General features: G+C 34.9%; 1 protein-coding gene across 2 annotated transcripts; it reads right to left on the bottom strand.

Annotated features, from left to right (window-relative positions):
• Window positions 1-354: 354 nt before the first annotated feature.
• Window positions 355-22,311, bottom strand: LOC109042476 (ras GTPase-activating protein 1). Of its 2 annotated transcripts, XM_019059241.2 has the most exons (18): window positions 21,763-22,311; window positions 17,420-17,569; window positions 16,429-16,635; window positions 14,836-15,038; window positions 14,165-14,385; window positions 11,897-12,008; window positions 11,229-11,350; window positions 10,793-10,954; window positions 10,093-10,205; window positions 9,334-9,453; window positions 8,802-8,922; window positions 7,657-7,877; window positions 6,555-6,759; window positions 6,070-6,185; window positions 5,175-5,329; window positions 4,091-4,257; window positions 3,415-3,540; window positions 355-2,813 (listed from the first exon to the last, which is right to left on the bottom strand). In XM_019059241.2, the coding sequence occupies exons 1-18, from the start codon at window positions 21,942-21,944 to the stop codon at window positions 2,736-2,738; spliced, it is 2,781 nt and encodes a 926-aa protein (XP_018914786.1). In that variant the 5' UTR covers window positions 21,945-22,311; the 3' UTR covers window positions 355-2,735. The 2 variants fall into 2 exon arrangements, with proteins under 2 accessions (XP_018914786.1, XP_072156142.1); XM_072300041.1 differs by lacking the exons at window positions 16,429-16,635; window positions 17,420-17,569; window positions 21,763-22,311 and adding an exon at window positions 16,037-16,138.
• Window positions 22,312-23,659: the final 1,348 nt, after the last annotated feature.

The following is a 23,659-nucleotide window of genomic DNA, read 5'->3' on the forward strand; positions in this document are numbered from 1 at the left end:
GGTAGCTACCTCTGGTGGATCTGGAACACCGGAACTAACAATTTAACAATTCTCGTGTCCTTTTTGTTCTCTCCCAGTAAAAATGCTGACAAAAACATGTAGAAATGATTTCAAACTTGCACTCAGTGCATTTTTTTCTGCGTTCTTTTGGAACAAGCAATGGAATTTAAACAAAACAGCAGTTGTTAGAAATGTGGTTCTTTGTTAAAGAAAATAATATCAACGTTTCCCTTTTAATGAACAATGTGTTTAATGAGTTTGCCGCCTTAAATTCGAGTCGACAAATACTGTCATACTAAAACAAAAAATACTAACATTTTGGTAAGAGAGAAAATTAATGAGAGGAGATTTCAATAATGTTCATAAGAAAATTTATTCAAGATTCAACTGCACTTAAATAAATAACTTACAAGAGAATAAAAAATTTGAAAAGTTGAAAAAAGGAAGATATATACAAAAAAAAGGATCAATGATTACGGTAATTGACTTCATTTGGCTTGACAGAATTCACGAAGGGCAAAAGTCATTAAAGTATTAACAATGAGCAGTAAAAAAAGCACGATTTTACAAATGTTCACCTTCAAATCCATTTGATAAATCTTTTCATGATAACAAAGTGAGAAAGAATATACCTTAAATTTGAGCAGATATAGAAAGCTCTCAATTAATAAAAGGATATCTCTGATCCCGTATCAAATAATTTGTGAAAACTGTTTCCCTAATGCTTATGAAAATCAGTCAAACAAGGAGATACAAATATTTGGATTGCGCATATCGAAAGGAGGCAACTTTTCTGACTACATACATAACATTAAAAACTGCACATGGGGTACTAATTACAATGTGCAAATAAAAGCCTACTTAAATAGGTCAATACTATAGTTGCATATTGACAAACGCTGTCCAATGCATTTCTCAATTAGTCAACTTTTTCATTGAACATTATTCCATTCAAAATACAGGTGTAAGCTATCGTGAAACTTGAGAGGCATGTAGATGAAATGCAAATTGAGGGATTTAGATATCATAAATCTGTATCTTCACATTGCCAGTTATAAGCTTTTCATTCTATTACTTTCAGAGTCGGAAGTTAAGCACAGCACCACAAAAACTCAATCATCAGAATTGATTTCAACAAGAACTGTTTTTAAAAAGTCAACACTGTCAAGGGACCCAAATAAATTTTGAAAGTGGATACCAGTACCTTGATTCTAGCACCCTAGGTTACAGTAATTCTACATCGTTTCAATGATATTCGAGTGACACACAATTTTAATATAATGTGATCTTTGGGTTTTGCCTGACAAAACTTGATCCTAAATTTTACTCCTGGCGGAGGGCATTCAGATTTTAAATTTTCCATTATTACTTTGACTCAGAGTTAGATTCTTCGTCAATAAGGAATAGTAAAAAAAGATACAAGAAAAATGCTTCTGCTCACCTCCATTCTTATAATGATAGTTCTGGCTTGCAAACAATTAATCAAATCTTCTGCATTCTTTAAAAACTCGACCTATCAATTTAGAAATACGAACGCTTTTCTAAGAATTCTGTTTTTGCCATGTCTTGAAGACAAAAAAAAAAAAAAAAAAAATTCCTGGTTGCTTCTGCGCAAACCAAAAGAAAAATGGAGCTTCCTTGATTATTCTATCTCTAATAGTTCTAAGCTCCATTTTCAGTAGACATTGCAAGAAAAATACCAAAACTATGTACAATTTTGTGTATTGATTGAGAGCCACTGCCGAAACTAGTTTTGTTTTGTGAGTTGGAGTTAGGATTCTAACACCAATTTGATCGCCTGGGTTCGAACTGTGTGCCTATCAACAAGGTTCAAAGAATATGCAACAACTGCAAGCAGATCCTACATAGCAAGATAATTTTCTTACGATGGAATGACTCAATGTATGGGATTAAATATGGAGTGAAAACTTTAAATGCATAGATTTTCATCGGAATTGGACACAGGAGTTAATTACAAAATCAATTATAGATAGAAACAGAAAAAAAATCACAGCTGACACTTTTTTAATTTTTATCTTCTCTTCCAACTAACTCTTGATTTGACTCATTCTTTCAACTATTGCCACGGCAAAGGCCTTACAGAGAATATTTTATTATGGGTAAAAATCAACTTTTCAGGTTCTGAGAATGTATTCTTTAAAATAAACCCAAAAATTATCATGGAGGTCCCATTTTTTAAGCACTGTCATTGACATAATACCCCACATCCTGTGACATAGTTGAATTGTATTGTGTCAGGTGCGTTTCCAGTATGTTGATTTTTCTTGGAGTTTCCTTAGGAAATAAGTAGTTTGCCAATACTTGACCTTCTGCGTAAATTGGATAAAAAAGAACTGACTTACATCCTAAAAACGATTTAGATTAAAAAAAAACATTTGTTCTATGACTAGTTGAACCGTAAATTTGGCAACTCATTTCAACAATTTCTCCCTTCTATTTGTGAGGGGAATTCTTCAAATTCTCTCTACCAGTCACATGCTAGATGTGTTTCCTCTAACACTGAGAAAAAGTGAGAAGTTAAAAATCTTTTGATACATAGTAAAAAATACCAACTTTACAAAAAAAAGCAAGTTTTGCTTACCAACTGAGGAAAGAGATAATATTAAAATTAAAAGCACAAGGACTAGTGTTTCTGCCGAAATTACATTTTTACAATATCTTACGTTGATTCCCGTAAAAATGCATTGACAAACTCTACAAAACACGTCCTGATATTATCGGATCATTTCCAGGTACTTTTGCTTGTGTTTGCTGAGCATTTCAGCTACTGTGACTAATTTTTTCAAAGAAGTCTGAAACAAAAGGAAGAAGATTATTTATTTATGTAGAAGAATGCTTAATCTGTGTAAAAGGCTTTTCTGTTCGTTATTTGCAGTTTATTTTTCATTTTTGATTAATCATTAAACAAGGTTCAAATTTAAGCATTTTGTACTTGTTCTCGTCAAAATTTCACGTAAAACACGATTTAGGCAAAAAAAATTATTGAAAGTGACTTCTGACAAATATATTGCCATTTTTCAATGCGTAAATTGAAACTTCCAGCTCATAAAAAAAATCCTGATCTACTTGAGTTAAATCACAAGCTAGACGTTATTAGGACTGCGGAGTATGAAAATATGGCAGCCTCAATATTGGTGATCCGATTCAGCCTTTGCAGGATGTTTACAATTAGAACAACACAGGGCTGGAAAGGAGCACTGCTCGATTTGCTTTAACCCTAATATTCAAGAGCCGATATTGTTTTGGAATTTGTAAGAGCACATACTTCAAGGTTTGATGGTCTCAAAAAATTATTTTCTTTTCATAGGTCTCTAGCTGTGAAAATTGAAGCATAACTTTCAACTTAGGAGCCTCATACACGCTATGCAAATTTGAAGGAAGCTTTTTCATTACCTGTGTTTTGCTTAGAGTTTGTAGTTCTTTGATGTGCGTGAGACAAAGATGATGCAAAGTACCAAGATCTCTAGCAGGGTCCCCTTTCTGTCTATCACCTTCTGATTCAGGCCTTTCGACCACATTCTGTAAAAAAAATTACGAAAGATAATTCATGTGTTTTAATGAACTGAACTGAAAAAAAAAATTGAGCGATGAGAAGAAATTTTCACTAATCTCTGAAAATAGCTGAAATGCCCTTTCCTTTCTATTTTGGAGTATTGTTTATCATGTCTTTCTTTCGACAGTTTTCTCGTCAATTGCTGTGACGTTAACTCTTCCAATTGGTTGCATAAGTTATGTTACTGCGACAATACTGACTTATTACGTTTGTAGTCGACAATTTGTTCCTTTCCGGACTTCTAGACAGCGCCTCTATCGCACAGCAGTGTAATGAAAATGCACTGTTCACGACATGATCCCTAAGACCATTTTGGTGTAGCACAAAAAACAAAAAGCCGTCACTTTGACCGCCTTGGCAAAGTATGTTTTAAAGACAACTGAAAACGATGGTAGAAAAATTAACATTCATTTGATTATGCAGATGAAGAATATGGTGACTAAGAATATTCATTGGGATGGATACAAATTGAGAGAAAGAATAAAAAAGATGTTCAGACTTTCAGTAGTTACTTACAGAAAGTTGATCAAGAAATACAACCATTCTCTCTTTGTTTTTCAAAATGAATGGGTTTACAACTTCCATGTAGGGTTCTTTTCCACCAAACTCTACAAGGTTAGCGAGGTTTTGTAGGCACTTGGCGACCATCACCAGGGATCTGCCTGCCATTGGAGGAGGTGGTTCTGAAATAACGTAGTAATGTAAATATCAATATGGTGGAAGGCAAGGATTCATTAAAACAGGGGTTAGATATTAACACCAAAATATGCAGTGCAACACTGTATGTGAAAGGCCTTGATGAAAGGGGCTAACATTGGGGGAAACCTTTTTGTACTTTGTACCCTTCGGCTAATTTTTGTACCACAAAAGGGCATCAAGTTGTATTATGATCTGCCAATTCCGTGGCCTGAACATTACAGATCAGAGCTCTTGATAGCTTTTTCTTAAAACAAAATTGTTTAAACTTTGAACTTTTAGCTCAAACCATTCACGATTAATTACTCGATTATTAGACAACCCACAGAGGATTCAACTAGTATATCAACAGAGGATTCAACTGCTTGATCAACAAATTATTTAACCTCAAAATTGCTGAATTCCTAGATTTTTTCAGACGTTTGATCAAAACATCAATTTAGATTTTTTTCTTTTGAATACACTGACTTTAGCTGAGATATAGATGAAATCTAGCTACTATTAGCTGATGACTGAATGATCCATGTTGAGTACACCATGTCATCCATGTTGAGTGGGCTATCACCAATCTAAAGTTTTTACATCGTTGGCGCACACATTCATTCCTCCCATTTCATAAAGGGGGCCAAGGAGATATCTCTCTAGTTTTTTCTATGGGGACGTAATTAAAGGGAGAGGGTGAGAATATTTAATGAAATAAAAAAAATATGTACCTTGAAGTACAACTTTTCAAACTTCCATCCACATTTGGTTTCAACATAGGAGTAAAAATAGTTTTTAATTTGTGAATTTTTACATGATACCTATACCTACTGCTTCAATTTCTGAGGCCATTCATTACATTACATGAAATGACAAGGCGAACGAATAGTTGAAAATAAATAATAATCTTCAAGGCACACACCTGAAATTAAGTTGAACTGTCGAGGGTTTAATAGAGCAGGACACAAAAGCCTCAGAAAAATGAAGCCGCTGACAACTCTGGTTTTCACGAACCTCTCGTGAGGCCACTTATTGACAACGGATCTTTGCAAACAGCCACATATGTACCTTAAAGTTCTGCAGATGAAACAGATAAGCACACAAATCAAGTAAAATGGAACAGATTGTGAAAAAATCCATTTCAAACCAAAGAAAGGGGGAGGAAAATTAATAGTACAGTCGAGAGGCAGCTGCGAGGACAATCTGAGTAAAATGAATATTGATCGTCAAAATGCAAAATGACGAAATTCTGTTTCTGACTTTGCAGACTTCCTGTCATACTTTATTTTTCTTTGGAGAACTATTAAATGTAACTTTGTGAAAACTTCCTTGATTTTTCTTCTCTTTTAGCAGAGTATTCTAAATACTTAAAGCTCAAAATTCGGCTTCTTTCTCTGGGAAAAAAATAAATAGAAACAAAAATTTTTAAACTCCGCAATAGTGATGCATGGTTTCAAACTTTGGCCATCAACATCATCTACTATAAGGTAGACCCTTCATGATGAGTTACAGATTTGGTTGTACCAATGCTAAAATCTTTGGTTGCACCAATGCTGAAATCTAACAGTTATTTTAAGATTTTTATACTGTATGATCGATAACTCATCATTTGAGACTTCTGGTGTTGGCAGATAAATTAAGCGTTGTAAATTGACCGTTTTAGGAATATAAATTATCTAGAATTCAAGCTAAGAAAAAAATGTTTTGGGTTTTTTTTATAAACTTTACAATCTTGGTTTTCATTCCCTTTTGGGGTATCCGTTAAAGTGTAATCTGTGTATTCGCAAGATGAAAAAAAAGGGGGAAAGAAAACTTACCGAGGGCACGCTTCAGCTGACATAAAAATAGAGTGAGTTATATCATCTAAAATTTGTAGTAAGAATTCGGCATTGGCACATGCTTCTTCTAACGTTTCCATTTTGCACGGGTTCAACTGTTCAAAGAATGAGAAAGAGATGGTTTAATTAAACTATGATTTCACCCAAAAAATGAAAATGAAAATTAACAAACAAAATATGTGAACTGATTAAATTAATTCCTATTAACACAGTTTCAAGGAAAAAAAAATCTGAATGGTGTACTACTGTCATTAGATGGATTTTCATTAAAACAAGGGAGAAAAAAATGTGATATGAAACTAAGATGTATTAGCTCACAAGTCTCATTAATGGACAAGACAATTACTTTGAAAGATAAGTATTTTGAAATACTTGATTCAAAAATATTCTTCATTTCTTTCTTTCTAGTCAAATTCTCTCTGCAATCTCTATAAAAAACATTTCGCTGTCAGAGAGAGACTTACTTCACAAGATTGCTTGGAGTCCAATAGCTTTTGGATTGTGTCTTGCACGGCAGCTTGCAAGAACCCTGTACAAACGGATTTCATGTACAGATCCATCAAGGTAGTGGGTAAAGTAGCAGCCCGGAACAGAGTTGATGTCTCTTCTTCCTTCTCGATTTCTGCATCATTTAAAGTTCTTAAGAGATCAGCTTCTTTTCTTTCATACCTTGAATTTGAACAAAAGATATGTGTTACTTTCCACATTTCTTCTGAAGATGTGCAACAGTGGAGTTTATTCAAAAAGGATTTCTGCATTACTAAAACAAAAATCTGATACTTGTGAACAATTCATGCGCAACCCGAAATGGACAGTGCTTTTTGCATGGAAAGAGGCTCCTGATTTATTGTTGTTGTCAAGAGCTGAGCATATGTTTGGAGCTGTTGATGTACTATAGGCGCCTGTAGATGGCCTAAACTTTTCTTCAATTTCAAAGTTCAAAAATCACAACGTAGATTACTAGCGAAACTTGTCAAAATTGCATACTAATGAGATGCTACTTATCGATGCCTGCACAACTGACCATCGCAGTGAGAGTACATCTTGCAGTCAGTGGCTAGGCATAAATCATTGGCTATCAATATTTTCTAATTCAAAACTATGGTAAGGAATGGACTATTGAAAAGTTTTTTGCGAACACCCTTATGACCGATTCTTTTCCAAAGGTTTATATGGCTGATGAATCGTATCGTGACAAACCACACCTTGTCACTACTTGCAATAGACAGACTGTGTTGTGATGGATTAAATAGATCAGTTTTGGAATTCATAAATGAATGAATTATAATCTAATTACATCGAATTTTTACTGGCACGCTACCGTTACACTATCGTGTTGCCCCCAACAACTTGTTTACTTTTCCGTTTGAAAAATAAAACATCGGAAAAATTAGGCAATATCTAATGAAGTTAAATTGATTCTAATTAAAAGTTCAAATTATTTTCTGTCACAAATTTTTTTTTAATTAAAAAGTTAACATTTTATCAATTACATTAAAAAAGCAAAATTAAATGTTTTTAATTTTCTGTGGGACAGCTTACGTAATAGTGTATTAACTCTCAAACCTGAAAACTCGTAGAAGGGCATTAGCGAGAGGCATTCTATCGTTATGGCAGAAATCTGCCAGTGCTCTGACAGCTTCTAAATCTGGATCCAAGATAAGCTGTTGCATGGGTGAGTATTCTTCAGTTGGCATGATAAGGTCATGCAAGTAGCGAGTTCTCAGTCGAAGGGATCCCCATTCACCAATCGGAGTTATCCCTGAGAGTGGATACCAATTTTCACCCTGCCAAAATGTGCAAAAGAATATTTGAAATTTGACAAAAATGGAGCTCTTGCATGCTATAAGATTTGCAATTCCAGTACATAATCTGTTACAAAATTTAGCGAGAAACACAATGGTGTCACTGGTTTTTTTTTCAGCCAACTCCCAAGCTCAAAAAAACCTCTTAAAAGTTGAGTTGCAATGGAGAGAACCCTACATTGAGAGTCCACTTCTGCATCCAGTCAAACTATCTATGCACAGATATGGAGCAAATACATTAGCAGGGTTGCCATGGTTCCAGCCTTGGAGTTCGCAAACAAAGTGGCAACTCTGCTATTGTATTTGCTCCCAATCTGTGCATTCAGAATTTGATTGGATACAGAGGTGGATTTTCAGTGTGGCTTGGAGGATTCCCTTCATTACAGCCTCAAAGAGCTCTTTTGTAGCTTGGGAGTTTGTTTCAGAGAAAACTAGTGACACCGCCATATTTCTTGCAAAATTGTATAAAAGAAAAAACACTCAGCTCGCAAATCCCTGACTCATGCAAGAGCTCCATTGGGGAAAGGCAGTGAAAGAATTACCAGAGTTCAGCTTATTTTGATGAATCAAAATGATGAATTTCAAAATTAACAAGGCACTCCACCAAAACATTCTAAATTACATGAAAATTACATTCAATTCTTACCCATTTGTTCTTTATTACATGAAAATAATCATTGAAAGATTTTGTATTTTGTCAGCATTGAGAGGACCGAAACTATTAAAATTTTGGTGGAAAAACATTTTTAAAATAAAAAGGCTTTAAAATTTTTGCATCCTTGATCCCAGTTTCAAAGGCAAGTCGTAAATGACTCATTCATAATTCTATGGAGAGAAAAAATTATTCCTTACTTAGCAACGGAGGCCACAATAAAGTGTCTTCCTTTCTCTGAAATTCTGACTTACCTCATCTCCGTTGGTTAAAGAGTTAAAATCTACAGTGACTTCAGCAACTTCTGTGTCTTTGGAGCGTTTTCCTTTGTTGTAAATAGAAACAGTGAAAGTGAGAACATCAGGGGGTACATCGCTGAAAATTAAAAGATAGTTCAATTAAAGAAAATCTCTAGGATTTCTTTGATCCGAATTGTTTTTACAGGGTACAATTGGAGAGAGCAAAATAATAACATTAATATAAGCTTCGAAGGATTCCATTTTTTTCCACTCTTTTTTCCACATTTGAACCGTTGCCAGATTGTCAAATAAATGAGAATATTTTACATGGGTTTGAACGGGGGAAAAACTGAAAAAGCAGCAAGAGTCTGGGAGTGACAAGAGGCTTCCTTCATGGGAAAACTCATGATTTAGCCGGAAATCTCATTAATACAAATTGGCTGATCTCTAGGCACTAATAAAACGACTCGCGTAGCCCACAAACATTAGAAAAAAAGGGAAGCTTAAAAAAAACAACAAATAAACAGGTAAAAATAGATGTACTCACTCGAAAACAAATTCTTCATCCCAGACTGGATCCGGTCCTGATTTATCTTTGGTTTTTGCAACTTTAACTTGATTTAAAGAGATAATACAAAAAGGATTTGGGACTAATTTATATGGTAACCTGAAATGGAGAACAACACAGATTATTATGGTAAATGAGAAGCATTCAAAGATACATATTGTATAATGGCATGGTTGCCAAGCCTTGTCTGCATTTAAATAAATCATTGTACTTCATACTTTCTTTGATCTTTCTAATCTTTTTGATCTAGACCTACTGACAGGTATTAACTACTGCAAAAAAAAAAAAAAAAAAAGCTCGCCAAGACGTCCTTGGAAATAGATACGTTGCAAGGAATTGAGTTTTTATTATTATTATTTCAGTGAGGATTGTAAAAAAAGCCATTTTTGGAATCTTAAGATTGAATTTACATTATATTGTATCAGACAAAATGAGCGAACAAACATGCTTCTGATAAACACTTACTGTCTTAAAGTTCTTTCTTGAAATTCTAGAAATATACTGGAGGTGTACTTCACAATCTACATTGACAATGATCATGCAATGGTGTTTTTTTTTTTTTTTTTTTTTTTTTTTTTTTTTTTTTTTTTTTATTACAAGAACGCATTCTGTCTTTAAACTACAGAATTAAAACACAACATACCAGATATATATTATTCGTACATAAGTTTAGTAATTTAAGAGATATTTTGGGTTTTCATTAGGGATTGGGATATTATTTGCCTGATTGGACATTACCTATGAGCGTTGAGGACGTGAAGCTGAAGACATCGCAGTTCACGTAGTCTCTGAACTTTAGGCGACCGTGTCATTTGAGTCACACATAAAGGTCTTAGAGCTGAGATCCAATCCTGTAATAGAAGAACAATACAAATGAATAAGAGAGTTGAAACGTATTAACAAGTTTTTCCAGTTATCAGCTTTTTATTCAGAAGGAAAGTAGAAAAATGGAATGTATTTTATGACCCTTAAAATGCTACTGGTTAGCATGATAAATAGGATACTAAAATTCTCTGCATAGTAACAGGTAATACCAACTCATTTGAAAAAATGGGCTGCTTCATTTTCTCAAGCTCTTGTCTTTGATAGAGACTGGTTCTATTAAAAGCTAAAAATGACCGATTGATTTTAATCTACGCAAATAAGTTATTTACTTAAATTAAAATCAATCGGTTGTTTTTAGCCTTTTAAAAACCAATAACAATCAAGGACAAGAGCTTAAGAAAATAAAACAGCCCATTTTTTTAAGAAGATATCATCACTAACAAGCGGATTGCAAAGGATTCAAGCAAATTATGTTCCAGTTCTGACTTGAGGAGAAACTCAATATGGAAAACGTACAATGTGAAAAAACTTTTTCTCTTTCCTCATCTGGGGGAAAATTTCAAGCAATGAGATAAATTATGTATGTATGTTGATGTATGATATGATCACTCACCTGAGCACTATCCGCAGTTGTGGTGGAAAGGTAAGTTATCGTTGCTAAGCATGGTAATGCTCTTTCTACGAGTTGAAAACAATTTGGTCGATCGAAGACACTATCGTGTACTGAATACAAGTATGCACAGCTTAAGTCTATCAGTCCTTTTGGTTTTGTGCGCTGGAGACGGAGAAAGAGGAGAGGATATTAGTGAAAAAAGATTTTAAAAGCGTCATTAAAATACACACATGGTGGACTATTCTATCATCAATTAAAACACTTTCCGAACAAGCTATGTTCATAGAATAATAAGAAATGGCAAATAAAGTAACATCCACTAAGGTGAGACCTTGTATTGGGTGAGGCGTCTTCTCTTTTTTTTATTTCTTTAAAAGTGTTTTAAATTAATATTTAATAAACTGTAGCGTTGAATATACAAAAAATGAATACTTACTCGAGGATTCTCATAAAAGCACAAATGTGTGTCCGTCCCATCAACTATGAGGACAAAGTAAAGACACTTCCATTTTTTGTTCTTTTTACTTTTCTTGTTTAAATATCCCTGCATTTTGATACCTGAAAAGAAGAAAAACATGGATCTCATTCACATTATTGACCACATAGTATGCTACTCTCATTGCGCCCTTATAATTTTCCACTGTTTTTATTGGAGACATTGTGAACCAAGTAAGACCAAAAAAAAGGAAAAGCTGGCTGAAGAATTGGCTCACGCTACAGGGCCAAAGGAAATCTTCGTGATACCTTAAAATGCAGAAGAAAAAAAATTCAAAATGAAATTTAGAATTTATCTAAAAGATTTTTTGGCTTTGACTGTTAGGAAAAAAGGGCAATCAAAATTGAAAAATCTTTGAATTAAAATAACGGGAAAGAGGACCTTCTTCATGGAAGGATTTGCTCCTTCCATAGATCATATGACAAAACCATGGCTACTGAATTACTGAAAGTTTCCATCAATTGGAGAGTTCATTACTCATGTTGTAAAGGTAAAGCTCCTGATTGACCAAAAGTATGTGGCTTTTCGGACAGTTACAGGATGTTGAAGTCACTTTACTGATAAACAAAAATCATTCCTAAAAGGAAAAAAAGTTATAAAAGACAAACCTTTAGTTTTCTTTAATCCTTGCTGCTCGCGACATTCTCTTAATGTGGCATAAATTTTTTCTGCATGTTGCACCTCTTTTGATTTGATTGATCCATCCATATCAGATAAATTCTGAAAACAAGCAAGAACGTATAAAATGAAAAAAGAGGACTTCAATGGTAAAACACTAGGGAATATTCACCAGTTTTAAACAAGTGGACATCAAGATAAGTGAAAACCAGTGTCTCGTTTTGCGTCTAATTAGACGCAGTGCGTCTTATATACACTTTGGCGTTCCCACTGTGCGTCTTGCGTCTAATTGCGTCTTACTCAGCCAAGAGCTGCGTATAATTCTTCAAAAATTGTAAGCTTTTACAATTTGATGATTAAAATGCACCATTAAGTATACAAATATCACATTTTCCTCGTATGTATTTAGTTCCCTAGGCTTTTCGCTTTTGCCTTACACTAATTTACCGGGACCGACAGCTGGCGGCAACGCAAGGGCAACTAGGGCTGTGCGAGCCTGGTTTTTCGGATTCGAGCCGAGTTCGAGTATTTTTTCACTAAGTCGAGCCGAGTTCGAGCTTTTTCGAGCTTTGAAAATGAGCCTCAAGCCGAGTCGAGCTCGAGTCGAGTTCGAGTAATTTCGAGTTTTAAAACGTGATTTAATCTATTTTCTACAACAAATAATTCCAAACAAGACTCATAATATGATATTAATAATTATTGACGATGACACACTAGGAAGGATTTACACTAAAATTACAAAATGTTCGGCAGTAACGCGTTAAAATAACTTCCCGCGGTTTAATTTGAAAAGGGGACCAAACTTGGCAAGAAGCGGCGTGGCGCAGCGTAGGTACATCAAAGGAACTTCGGGCGGCACAAGTGAAGGCTTTAGAGCCCATTTATGCACGCAATTCGTGTCGCCGTGTCGCCGGCGGCAGTTGTCGCCGCGACGTTTTTTGGAATCGCGCGATCCATATTTTTGTAGCCGCAGCACCATTTTCTGCCGCCGCGACACCGTTTTTCTGGAGCGCAAAAGGTCCAAAACACGTGCTCACTTTCAGTTTTCCAAGCGGCGGTCGCCGCCGCAGGTTGAAATTTGTCGCGCGCATAAATGCGCTCATATGACTCCGTGTAGTTACAAACCGCGGGCGGCAGGAAATCGCCGGGCGGCAGCGTGTTGGCGCTGCGGATGGTAGAAATTTGCCGACGAGACTCTGATGTTATTCAATCGTAAAATGATGGCAAAACTAACAATAGTTTAAGTATGATTGAAATATTTGGAAGTTGGACTCTTTCGGCGTTTCCGGCTCAAAAAAACTCGAAATACTCGAAAAAACTCGTGTTGTTGACACTCGAGCCGAGTTCGAGTACTCGCTCGAACCTAACCTAACTTTCGAGCCGAGTCGAGTACTCGATACTCGGCTCGACTCGACTCGAAATTCGAGTACTCGCACAGCCCTAAGGGCAACCCTCATGTAGTGACCTAACCTGGAACAAGATATGTGTATCTTTGGTGTTAGTTATTGCCAATTCTAATTAAAATACAAGAAAAGTTTTTAGAACTTTTACTTTCAAATTTTAAAATTACATAAATGAAGCCTTCCGCCTAAGAAAGTAGAAACTCACATTTTGCCGTAAAAAACGTGAGCTTACATTTGAATATTTTGACAGGGTTTATTCCTGGGCTAGTTGTATTTGACAACCAATAACTTAATAACTAACATTTTCCAAGAATTGCACTTATGAACCCACTTGCAATCCATTAGCTAACATATCTTAAAACTGTCAAACATTAATGCATGTGAGATGTGCTTCCAAACATCACCTTTTCGATAACTTCAAACATTCACATCCAAAATAATTTAGCATGTTGAAATCTTGTTTTTCGTTTGTAAAAAAGAATGGCTTAAAATGTATTTTTATAGTTCAAAAAATATTGATAAGAACCTTGTTTGTCAAATAAACGCATTAAGAAATCATAAAAATTGCTGCGCAGCGGGCGAATTCAGATTTCCCGCGTCAAATGCTGGCTTCTGATTGGTTGATAGACGCGTTCTATCGTGCGTCTTATTTAACCAGTAAGCGCGTTCCATTGCGTCCCATCTTGCGTCTTTTATAATCTGTGGCCGCGAAGACACTGGTGAAAATTGCTTATAAATCAGTTTAACAATTACTATGAATGGGTTTCTGACCTTCAAAACTTTCGCTTAAAAGCGGTTTTGTTTTAAATCTGACTAGAATAAATGGTCAACAACAGAACAAAACTTTAAACTTACACGACTAACTGGTAGGACTAGAGTGTGCCCTTCGACTATCTGTTCCTTCCGATATCGATTGATCACAGCGTCCAAACATTCAAATGTTCTGCCGCCCATCAAGTATCGGACACCTTTCTTTTCTATTCGGAATCGCTGGATTTGATTATTTATGTGAAAAAATAGAGAATAATCACCAGGAGAATTATCACTGGGGCGAACTAAGAAACTACCAGGTCCAGCTAAAAAGTAAAATGAGAGAATTAAATTGAGAGCAACACTAGACAAAAACAAAAAATAAAACCCTCTGGCACTTAAAAGCCATGTTTCAAATAGAAAAAATGAATGAAATTTTGCATTCAACATACATGACTTGAAGTTTAGCCTCTTCATTCTTGTTTGTTGTGACTACGGTAAAATATGTTCTACCTTGTGATGTTTTAATTGTGACCTTTCTTATTTCGTGTGACCAGAAAGTAACTTTGACAGTAGATCACAATACGCTGGGTCAAATTAAATGAGCGTTTTACATCTATGCGTTACTTACTACAACCTTCTAAAACAACATACCCTGTTCATCGTTTCTGTCACTGAAGAATTTATGATTAATACCTACAAAATGGTACTTTACTCAGCTTCACAGACATAAAATTTAAAAGAAATGATTGAATTTTCAATGTCTTCAAACTTACACTTAACAAGCATGTCAACAGCTTCACTTTTTGTTACATTTGGATGGAACCAGTTGAAAACAGTATTTGGATCGATGTTTTCATCCAGATCATCAACTAAATCACGAAAAATCAGTCCCTGCTCTCCTGTTCGATGAGCAGTCACCCACAGCCATCCATCGCCCATATCATTATGAACAAAAAATATGTCACCTTTCTGAAAACTGTTACCAAAGAAATTCATATATGATTGACTTGAAAAAATAAATAGATAAATCTTAAGGGGGGGGAGGGGGGGAACTTTGACCAGCCTCTTCAAATTGACCTATGTCAGCCTCTTCGTACCAACCTATTTCTTTGATATTATGCATGGACATTTTTGAAAATGAGCCTGTTCTCCGAGATGATAAAAAAAACTTTTTGTTTACTAATCAGCTTTCCGATGTTATTGGATCATTAGAAAGATTTTAAAGGCATATGAGGCCGTATTTGTACCAGCAGAAGACACAACCATCCACCATTTATGTGGATGATGCAGGTTTTGATTATCGAACTTTAACACATTTTTGTGCAAAGTTTCAGACTCCTTGCACATTTTTCAGTGAAATATGAATTAAAAATCAAAGGAAGTCAAATTACATGTAAAAATAGCGGCAAACAAATTAACAAGTATTGAATACTAGCTTTAATAATCTTTATTGATTTGGTGCAGGTCCTCCTTGACATCACTGCTGTGGAATAACCACTTTCTCAATATTAATTTCTTTATCAATAGAAGGCAGAGGATTTATTAAGTACATTACGGTTTCAAAAGACGGGTTTCATAATATGTATATCACTCTTTTCTTTAGAAGTTACAAAAGGTTTAATGTTTCACTTAAATTTATTAAAAGACTTAGAATTGACTTAGTTATGGTACTTTGATCGTTTCATCTCCATTACCCACCTCAGACACGGTTTCATGCATGAAAAAAAGTTCTCTTTAAAAACAGCAGATGTTGCTTTTTTCTTAAATTTCCTGTAGCTCATTAACTATTGCTTCAAATTTAAATTTCTAGGAACAATTGTTTAAAGGAGAATTTATTCTATGATAAAACTCCGACCAAACATTCTGTGTCTTAAGGATCAAAAGTGCGTTTTTCAAAACTTTAAAAGTGATTTTTTCAAAACTTAAAAACTCAACATCTGCTTTTGTTACGAATATGGCCTCATAATACAATACCTGAGTTCATCTGTATCGGGCATTTTAGTGTAAGGTAAAATGGCAACGATCCGCTTCTTGTCATTCACTGGTTCTGGTGGAGCAACAGGATGAATGAGTCGTTCTCGCATTACCCACCTCAGACACGGTTTCATGCATGAAAAAAAGTTCTCTTTAAAAACAGCAGATGTTGCTTTTTCTTAAATTTCCTGTAGCTCATTAACTATTGCTTCAAATTTAAATTTCTAGGAACAATTGTTTAAAGGAGAATTTATTCTATGATAAAACTCCGACCAAACATTCTGTGTCTTAAGGATCAAAAGTGCGTTTTTCAAAACTTTAAAAGTGATTTTTTCAAAACTTAAAAACCCAACATCTGCTTTTATTACGAATATGGCCTTATAATACAATACCTGAGTTCATCTGTATCGGGCATTTTAGTGTAAGGTAAAATGGCAACGATCCGCTTCTTGTCATTCACTGGTTCTGGTGGAGCAACAGGATGAATGAGTCGTTCTCGTTTCAGTAAATCAGAGCAGGTAGTATAGTAACCAATCAGGTCCGACAGGGAATCAAACTGCCTTCCACCGATGTAAAAATCTCCACAAACAGCAGTGATTCTATATTGAACCAAGATCAAGAACAGAGATCATTCATTGGCCACTAAATTATTGATTAATATTAGTGAAAAGAGATAGCTTTCACTTGTGTGCTGAAATCTGAGTAGGTATGACACATTCTTTTGCACTTCATTAAGGTTGTATAAGATGCGTATACTGAAGGACAACAAGTGTGAAAAGAGTTAAACTGCGATATCAGCATGGAGTTTGGATCGAGTCACATCAAAATTTTGAGCAGAATCCAAATCTTTGATCAGGGGCACAAAGTTTCTGCTGATTTGAAAATTGCAAGAATGCATTGGTGCGAAAAGCACGTATGTGTTCTTAGGAAACCATAAGTCTTGGTGTCTTCTATTAGCACCATTAAAGGGGACATTACAAGTGTCATTTGTCATTCAAGGTAGAGACAGGCCTCTGGACAGGTTGGGTCAGCACCACTGCCATTTATAGATTTGAATATCAAATTCTCCCCTCCAATTAGTTTCTGAAGAATATAATCAATGAGTAATTATCTTGAATGAGCATGACAAATTTCTGAATGAATGTTAGCAGGAATCCTTTGTCTACAGAGACTTACTGTGCACACTGCACAGCTTTGGATAGCTAGGTAATGAACGCTTGCTTTGTACAATTTAAATATCTATAGATTGCAATTAGATTTGATAGGACAATGGAAATGAAGAGGGTATATTCCCCATTCCAAACTCAAAAACTTATTTTTATGGGAAAAAAAGGCACATGCAAAACATTAGATACCTACAATTAATTCGCATAGTCTAAGTACCTGAAATGATTGATCCCTGTCCGCCCGAGATATGATAATACATAAGATCCTGGCTTTCTATCACTTTCACGCATTAGGTAACTGCCCAATTTTGCAGCCAACCACAGTCTCTCTTCTGCAGAATACCTGTCCAAACGTCCATGATACCACCTGGAAGAAAAAATAATGTTCTATCAGTGTTATGATTACAAAGAAAAATAATAATGGAGAAATGGTGTTCTGTGTATTTTTGAGTAGAATTGCATGTAAGTAAGGAAGGAAGAGAAGGAGAGCGCTAACCAAACAGAATCTTAAATAATAGTCCGGACGGTGTATCAAAAGAAATATTCTTTGGAATTTCGGACTGTAAAATTTTATTTTTAAACCCAAAATTATTCTCCTCATTACTACAGAGAAAAAGAACAGTATAATTGACTCTTCAGCATTATTAAGATGATGTGAAGGGCATGAATGAAATTAGTTTTTTCTGAAACTTAGCTCATCATCATAGACGGAATATAAAAAATCGGAGCTTCTAAAGGATAGATGTAAAAGATGCCAAAATGCCTTCTTCACACAGTAGCTTAATCCTATTGTAGCAACAAAAGAAAAGAAATTAAAAATTAATGAATTAAGAACTTCTAAGATGATTTTTATCTATACACGATTTCTTCCGATCAACACAGCTACTGGATTATGCAGATAAGGCAAATCTCCAGTTGATGCATGCAAATACCTATTCCTCGCCAGTTTCCACCATCAGCTTGGTGAACAAGTAGCTTGTTCAAAAATAGAGTAAGATAAGAAATTGTGCAGGCTTCAATTTCCTAATGGCAAAATTACTCGCAATTCCTTTCTCATGGAAAAATGCACAGATCTCAAATAAAAGATTGATAGAAATTATGGCTTCTTAAGATACAGCCTTTCGTCAAGCAAAAGAAATCAATTCAAGTGTATTCATTATCTGAAGGGGAAATTTGAGGAAAATAAAATAGAAAGTACTTAACAGGCAATACAAGAGCTTACCTATTGCTATCAAGACTTTCAATCGAACTATAAATGTGCTCCAATGGATTGTCATTGCAATCGTCTTTCGGCACAGTCTCAGAACTTTCTATATCAAAGTCTAAATTAAAAATATAGCCCCTGAACATATTAATTCTTGAGAGAATTTATATACATTCATCTCTAACTAATTATTCCTGTGGTTTCCTACTTTTAAAATCATCATAATTGTCATATTCTTTTAAAAAAAGAGAGAAGAAAACAAATAGGGAGCGCAGTACAGTCAACTTCAGTTCATTTTAACCACCATTAAAAGTCAAACCTCAATAAAACCAGTTATGAGACCAAAAGTTATGAAAATCAACCTTGATTTTCTATTCTGAGAGAACCACATAAATTAATTTAGATAAGTGTAGATTGATAGATGTGTCAAAAATATAACTTGACCAGTCGACAAAAAACAACAAGCCTCTTATCGAAGTATTCGTAGATAAGTAAATTAATACTTTGCGATTGAAAAGTTAGCAATTTAATCAACTTAGGAAGGGCATAGAAGACACATCTGAAGAACAAATGGAGGCCAACTGACTCAGCTAGATCCTGGTCTAAAGCAATCACACATATCATTTTGATAAGAGCATCATCACATTATCATCTCATTGACAGTGTTGCCATTGATGTGGCAAAAACCTCACATCAAATGCACCAATTTCAGATTTATTTAGTGGATACTTAGAGTTGTGACCATTGACTTCTTCATCAAAAAATATTCTTTTAACACAGCTCAAAGCTGCTTGCATTATTAAACGTACCTGTATCTAAAATTATTGTGCTATTACTCTTTTTTTACTCGAAGGATATTTATGAGAATCATTTTGTATACTTCCTCTCTCTAGTTTAAAATAAGGTGGGTAAAAAACCACCATTCAAGTCTTGTTATAATAAATACATGATATGTAATTCTGAGGTTGAGTGTTTCTGAAACAGGTTTTAAGATGTTTTTCTTGTGTATCCATACTAGCAAATAATGAAATATAGTACTTGCTTGGTTACGACAGCTTTTTTGGTCGTATGAATTGTTCTTTTCAAGACCAGAAAATAATGAAAATTGGAAAAAACATCTGGACAAAGGAAAAAATTTACGAATACTGAAATAACCGATGTAGAATACCCATGTGTGCCGCAAAAATTGATGGTCAATCATCAAATAACAAGGTATTAATTTTTCTTTTATTGATGAATACTGCAACTTTTTAGACTCAACAATAGGTAGCAATCCATTCATCGATTTTAGCTTTTATTAGTTTTTTCATGCTTTTTTTTTTTGTTTTTGCAAGTGATTATGGAGGTCCTAATTGCTGAAACGGTCAGTGACTGATGACATTTAGTCTTCATTATTTCTTCATCTTTATCTCGATTTTTTCAAAGAGAAAACTGTTCAAAAAATTTTAGCTTAGTTTTTTTGAAGTAGTTTTATAAAGGTGACCTCTAACAAAAAATCATTTTGGCAGAAAATCATTTGATGGAATAAGTATCATCTTTGGACTCATTATAAGAGAGAAAAGATTTTTTTGCACATACCTAAGTACCTCTAAAAGGCAAGCATTGTTTTTTCCCCCTTAGAATGAGGCTTCCTTACTGTTTTAAATGAGATGGATGTAATTTAAGCATAATTATCTTGAATTACTTTCTAAGAGTTGGATCGATACAGCTATGAGTAATTACGCTCTTTCATTGCATGTTCTTGCATTTTGGGGCCTGACACATTGTTTTGGAGAGGAAAATTATTTATTTATTTCACCTAAAAGATGAAACATTAACTAAATAGTTAAAATAAATGACTCACATTTCTTAAAAAACTTTAAAATGCGAAACCTGTTAAACATTCCTAGTGATACACATTACCATGAGTGCTTTGTGAAAAAATTGAACACCATCAGAGCTCATTTTCTCGCTTTCATATCGGGGCCATGGACGTCCTTACAACTGCTGAACTTTAATTTTGATTTTTCAAAATCACAAGGATGTCACACAGCTCTTTCATTTAAAATATCCTTCATTTGACAACCTTCTCACTTAAATATTTGAAAGCTTGTGCATTTGCGAGATGTATTTCCTCCATTTTTAGTTGGCTGTTAGGACTTACTAAAAATGGAGACAGGAGGCTCCGAAGAAATACTTACGAATGAAGTTGGTTACATTTAATTAATCATCCAAATTATAGATTGAGCTCAAACTAAACCAGGTATTTAATCTCTAGGTTGTCAGGAATGTAGGAAAGGGGATCCCTGGGAGGTGCGGTTGCCATCTTTCAGAGAAAGTTATAATCGTTCAACTTTATTGGACTCCTAAGAGAAAAGATGGTATAACACTCCACGAAAAATGGTCTGCCTATCATCCTGAGGCTTCTTAGCGGAAGAGTTCACCCACACTCATGTTCAGATAGTGTTCGTAGAATCGTACCTGCGTTATGTATGTTAATTGGTTGATGAGTTCTTGAAAAAGTGCAAATGTATTCTAACATGCAATATATCGGCGGTGAAACTAAAAGACCATGTATCTCCTTTGCGGTGTTTAATAATCTCTGTTCACATTTCATCTCTTTCAATAAGAACAAATCAATATCATTCCTTGAAGTTTTCTTCGAACAGAGAAGAAAAATCTTGTGATTTCTCAAGAATTGCCACTCAGAAGTTCAAAAGTTTCAAAATAGAGTATGATGAGAAGTCTTCAACAACGCAAACCAAGATAGTTTGTCAGATAGTTTCACTGTCAATATAGATTTCAAGAGGTTCAAATCTCAAAATATCACTGTTTGCGTCAGCTGATCGTTGGCTCATGAGTGTCAGTTCTGTCTTGACAGGAACCCATGCTAAAAGAAGAGCAGGCTAGCATTTAAAATGTTCCTTACAGCTCAAAAATTCCAGTATGTTACCCTCATGAGGACAAACTTAACTTTATCTGCAATTTGTTTCCTAATTGTTCGTATCCGGTATTCTTGACATTCACCCTTTGGAATACGCACGTCATAGAGATTCTAAGGCTTTGGTCGTCTGATAGCGCCTAACCCAGCAGTTAATACCCTGAATTTTTTGTCGCTTAAGTGCATACTATGTCACTGATGGTTCTGATATTTAACCATGGCCCTCCTATCACGTCTGACAGCTCCAGTGCGAAGGTGCCTCAAGTTAACACTTGTTTCTCGGAGGGTAAGTATCTTAAACTAGAGTAAACTTTCTGTATCAATTTTCCTTTCCAATTGAGGGGGATAAATTAATCTATTTGAGTGCTGCAACATGAGTAAACATCTCTTTGCATCGCGTTTCTAAATGCAAAGAGCCGATAAGAGTGACACTTACTGAGATTCAGGGGGAGCTGCTAGAGTGTTTGCTCCGTCTGCTTCATCATTTTCATTCAAGAATGGGTCAAAATCTTCTCCAACCACACCATCATGTCCCTCCTCACTTCCAGTGCTGGGGGATCCATGTAATTTTTCCTTGTGGATCACTACACCAGTTCCACCTCTGATAAACTCTGCCATTGCTCAAACTACCATGAACAATAAAAACAGGTGATAAAAGGAAGCAGCGGCTTATCTTTCCATTGATCTGTAAGGCTACATTTTAGTTTATTGTTATTACTCCGAAATATTAAGTAAAAAATGCCAGAAATACATGAAACAAAACAGGAGAAGGCGCAGAATGAATGATGATGATGACAACGACAAACGACAACAACAGGATGATCAAGATAAAAATGATAAACCACTGAGGACCACACAGGAAAGGCTTACGGCAGAGATAGGGGTAGGACAGTGCACCGGAAGCCCCTGAAAGCGCTGCAATTTGCCTTACACAAAATTGGCGGGTCATTTGACTATCCTGAAATATTACGTATACATACGTATGAGTATGTAAGTATTTTCAGAAGAGTTCAATCGAAAGTTTATACTTCATTTGATGATAAGATGATGTATAAAAAATTATTATAAAGCTTGATCCCTCTTCTTCTCCATAAAATTCACACGATACCTCTTTTCTTTCCAGAGAAAAAATTTCAAGCTGCATTCTCTTTCTAGATTCTATCATGTTTCTTATTTTCTTGGGTGTTATAAATTATTTAAATCACAGGAAATTCCATTTCCGAAACACTTTCTTTTCAGCAATTCACTTTTCAACATTAGAATTATTAAAAAAATTTGAAATTACATCCCCAAAAGAGCAAAATCATTACCTCTGGATGGAAAAAATGGATTTTTTTAAATCTACGTGCTAAGCTCTTCTAAGAGGATGAAAAAAAACAACAACTTAAGTCTAGTCCATTATTTTTTTTAAGTGAGTGAGATAACCAGATAAGAAATATAACTTGTTATCATAATTGAAAATCCGCATTTCTCATTCTTAATGTGAGATTGATAAAGCTTCAAAACGCTTACTCCTTTTTCTATCTCATGCTCGTTTTTTAATCTGGCCGGGAGCCTCGGCTTGGCCACGGCTCACTTGTTTTTCTGGTCTCCGTCTCTTGGCTTCGCCACTGCATCTCTCTCTCTCTATTATTTGGACTTTGGATATTTTTTGGATTCCCTAGATTTTGGACTTAGAACGACGTTTGAGTGAACCGTCGAAAGACTGATTTTCTATTTGAATCTTTCATATTAGACCAACTTACATTGAAATTTGTAATTTTTCTTTCAATTTTTCGAAGTTGAATTTGGATCCATTACATGGAAATTCTCAATTTCTGAATAAATTGTTGCATTCTATCTATCTTGTTTTTTTTTTTTTTTTTTTTTTTTTTTTTTTTTTTATTATTGGAAAATAGAGGACTACATTGTATTAACTCTATTTCTTATGCTCTATCTTGTATGCATGCGATTTGTTTGAATAAAAATTTGCAAATATACCAAGTCATAAACATTATGATTGTTTGATGACCTGTAAGATGAATCCCTCTTATTTTCTTTTGTAGAGGTAACTGAACCATACTGGCAAAATGAAGTCTCGCAGATTAGAAGTGCTTTAAAATCTGTTTAGAGGAGCCAGTTTGATATGTACTAGATTGGTGAGAAATTCAGCTCATGACTCTCAACAAAGGGCTCACGCTAACTTTCACTCTACGCAAACAATTTATTCTTGTATCCCATTTTTTATAATAGCGCAGGATATACTGTGCTAACCCACACTTGAACTTCCTAAAAACGACAGTAAGGGGAGAATTAAAGTAAAAAATTGACTCTTGGAATATAGACCACAAAGA

The sequence above is a fragment of the Bemisia tabaci genome, chromosome 4, assembly GCF_918797505.1.
Source record: "Bemisia tabaci chromosome 4, PGI_BMITA_v3".
Classification (NCBI taxonomy): domain Eukaryota; kingdom Metazoa; phylum Arthropoda; class Insecta; order Hemiptera; family Aleyrodidae; genus Bemisia; species Bemisia tabaci.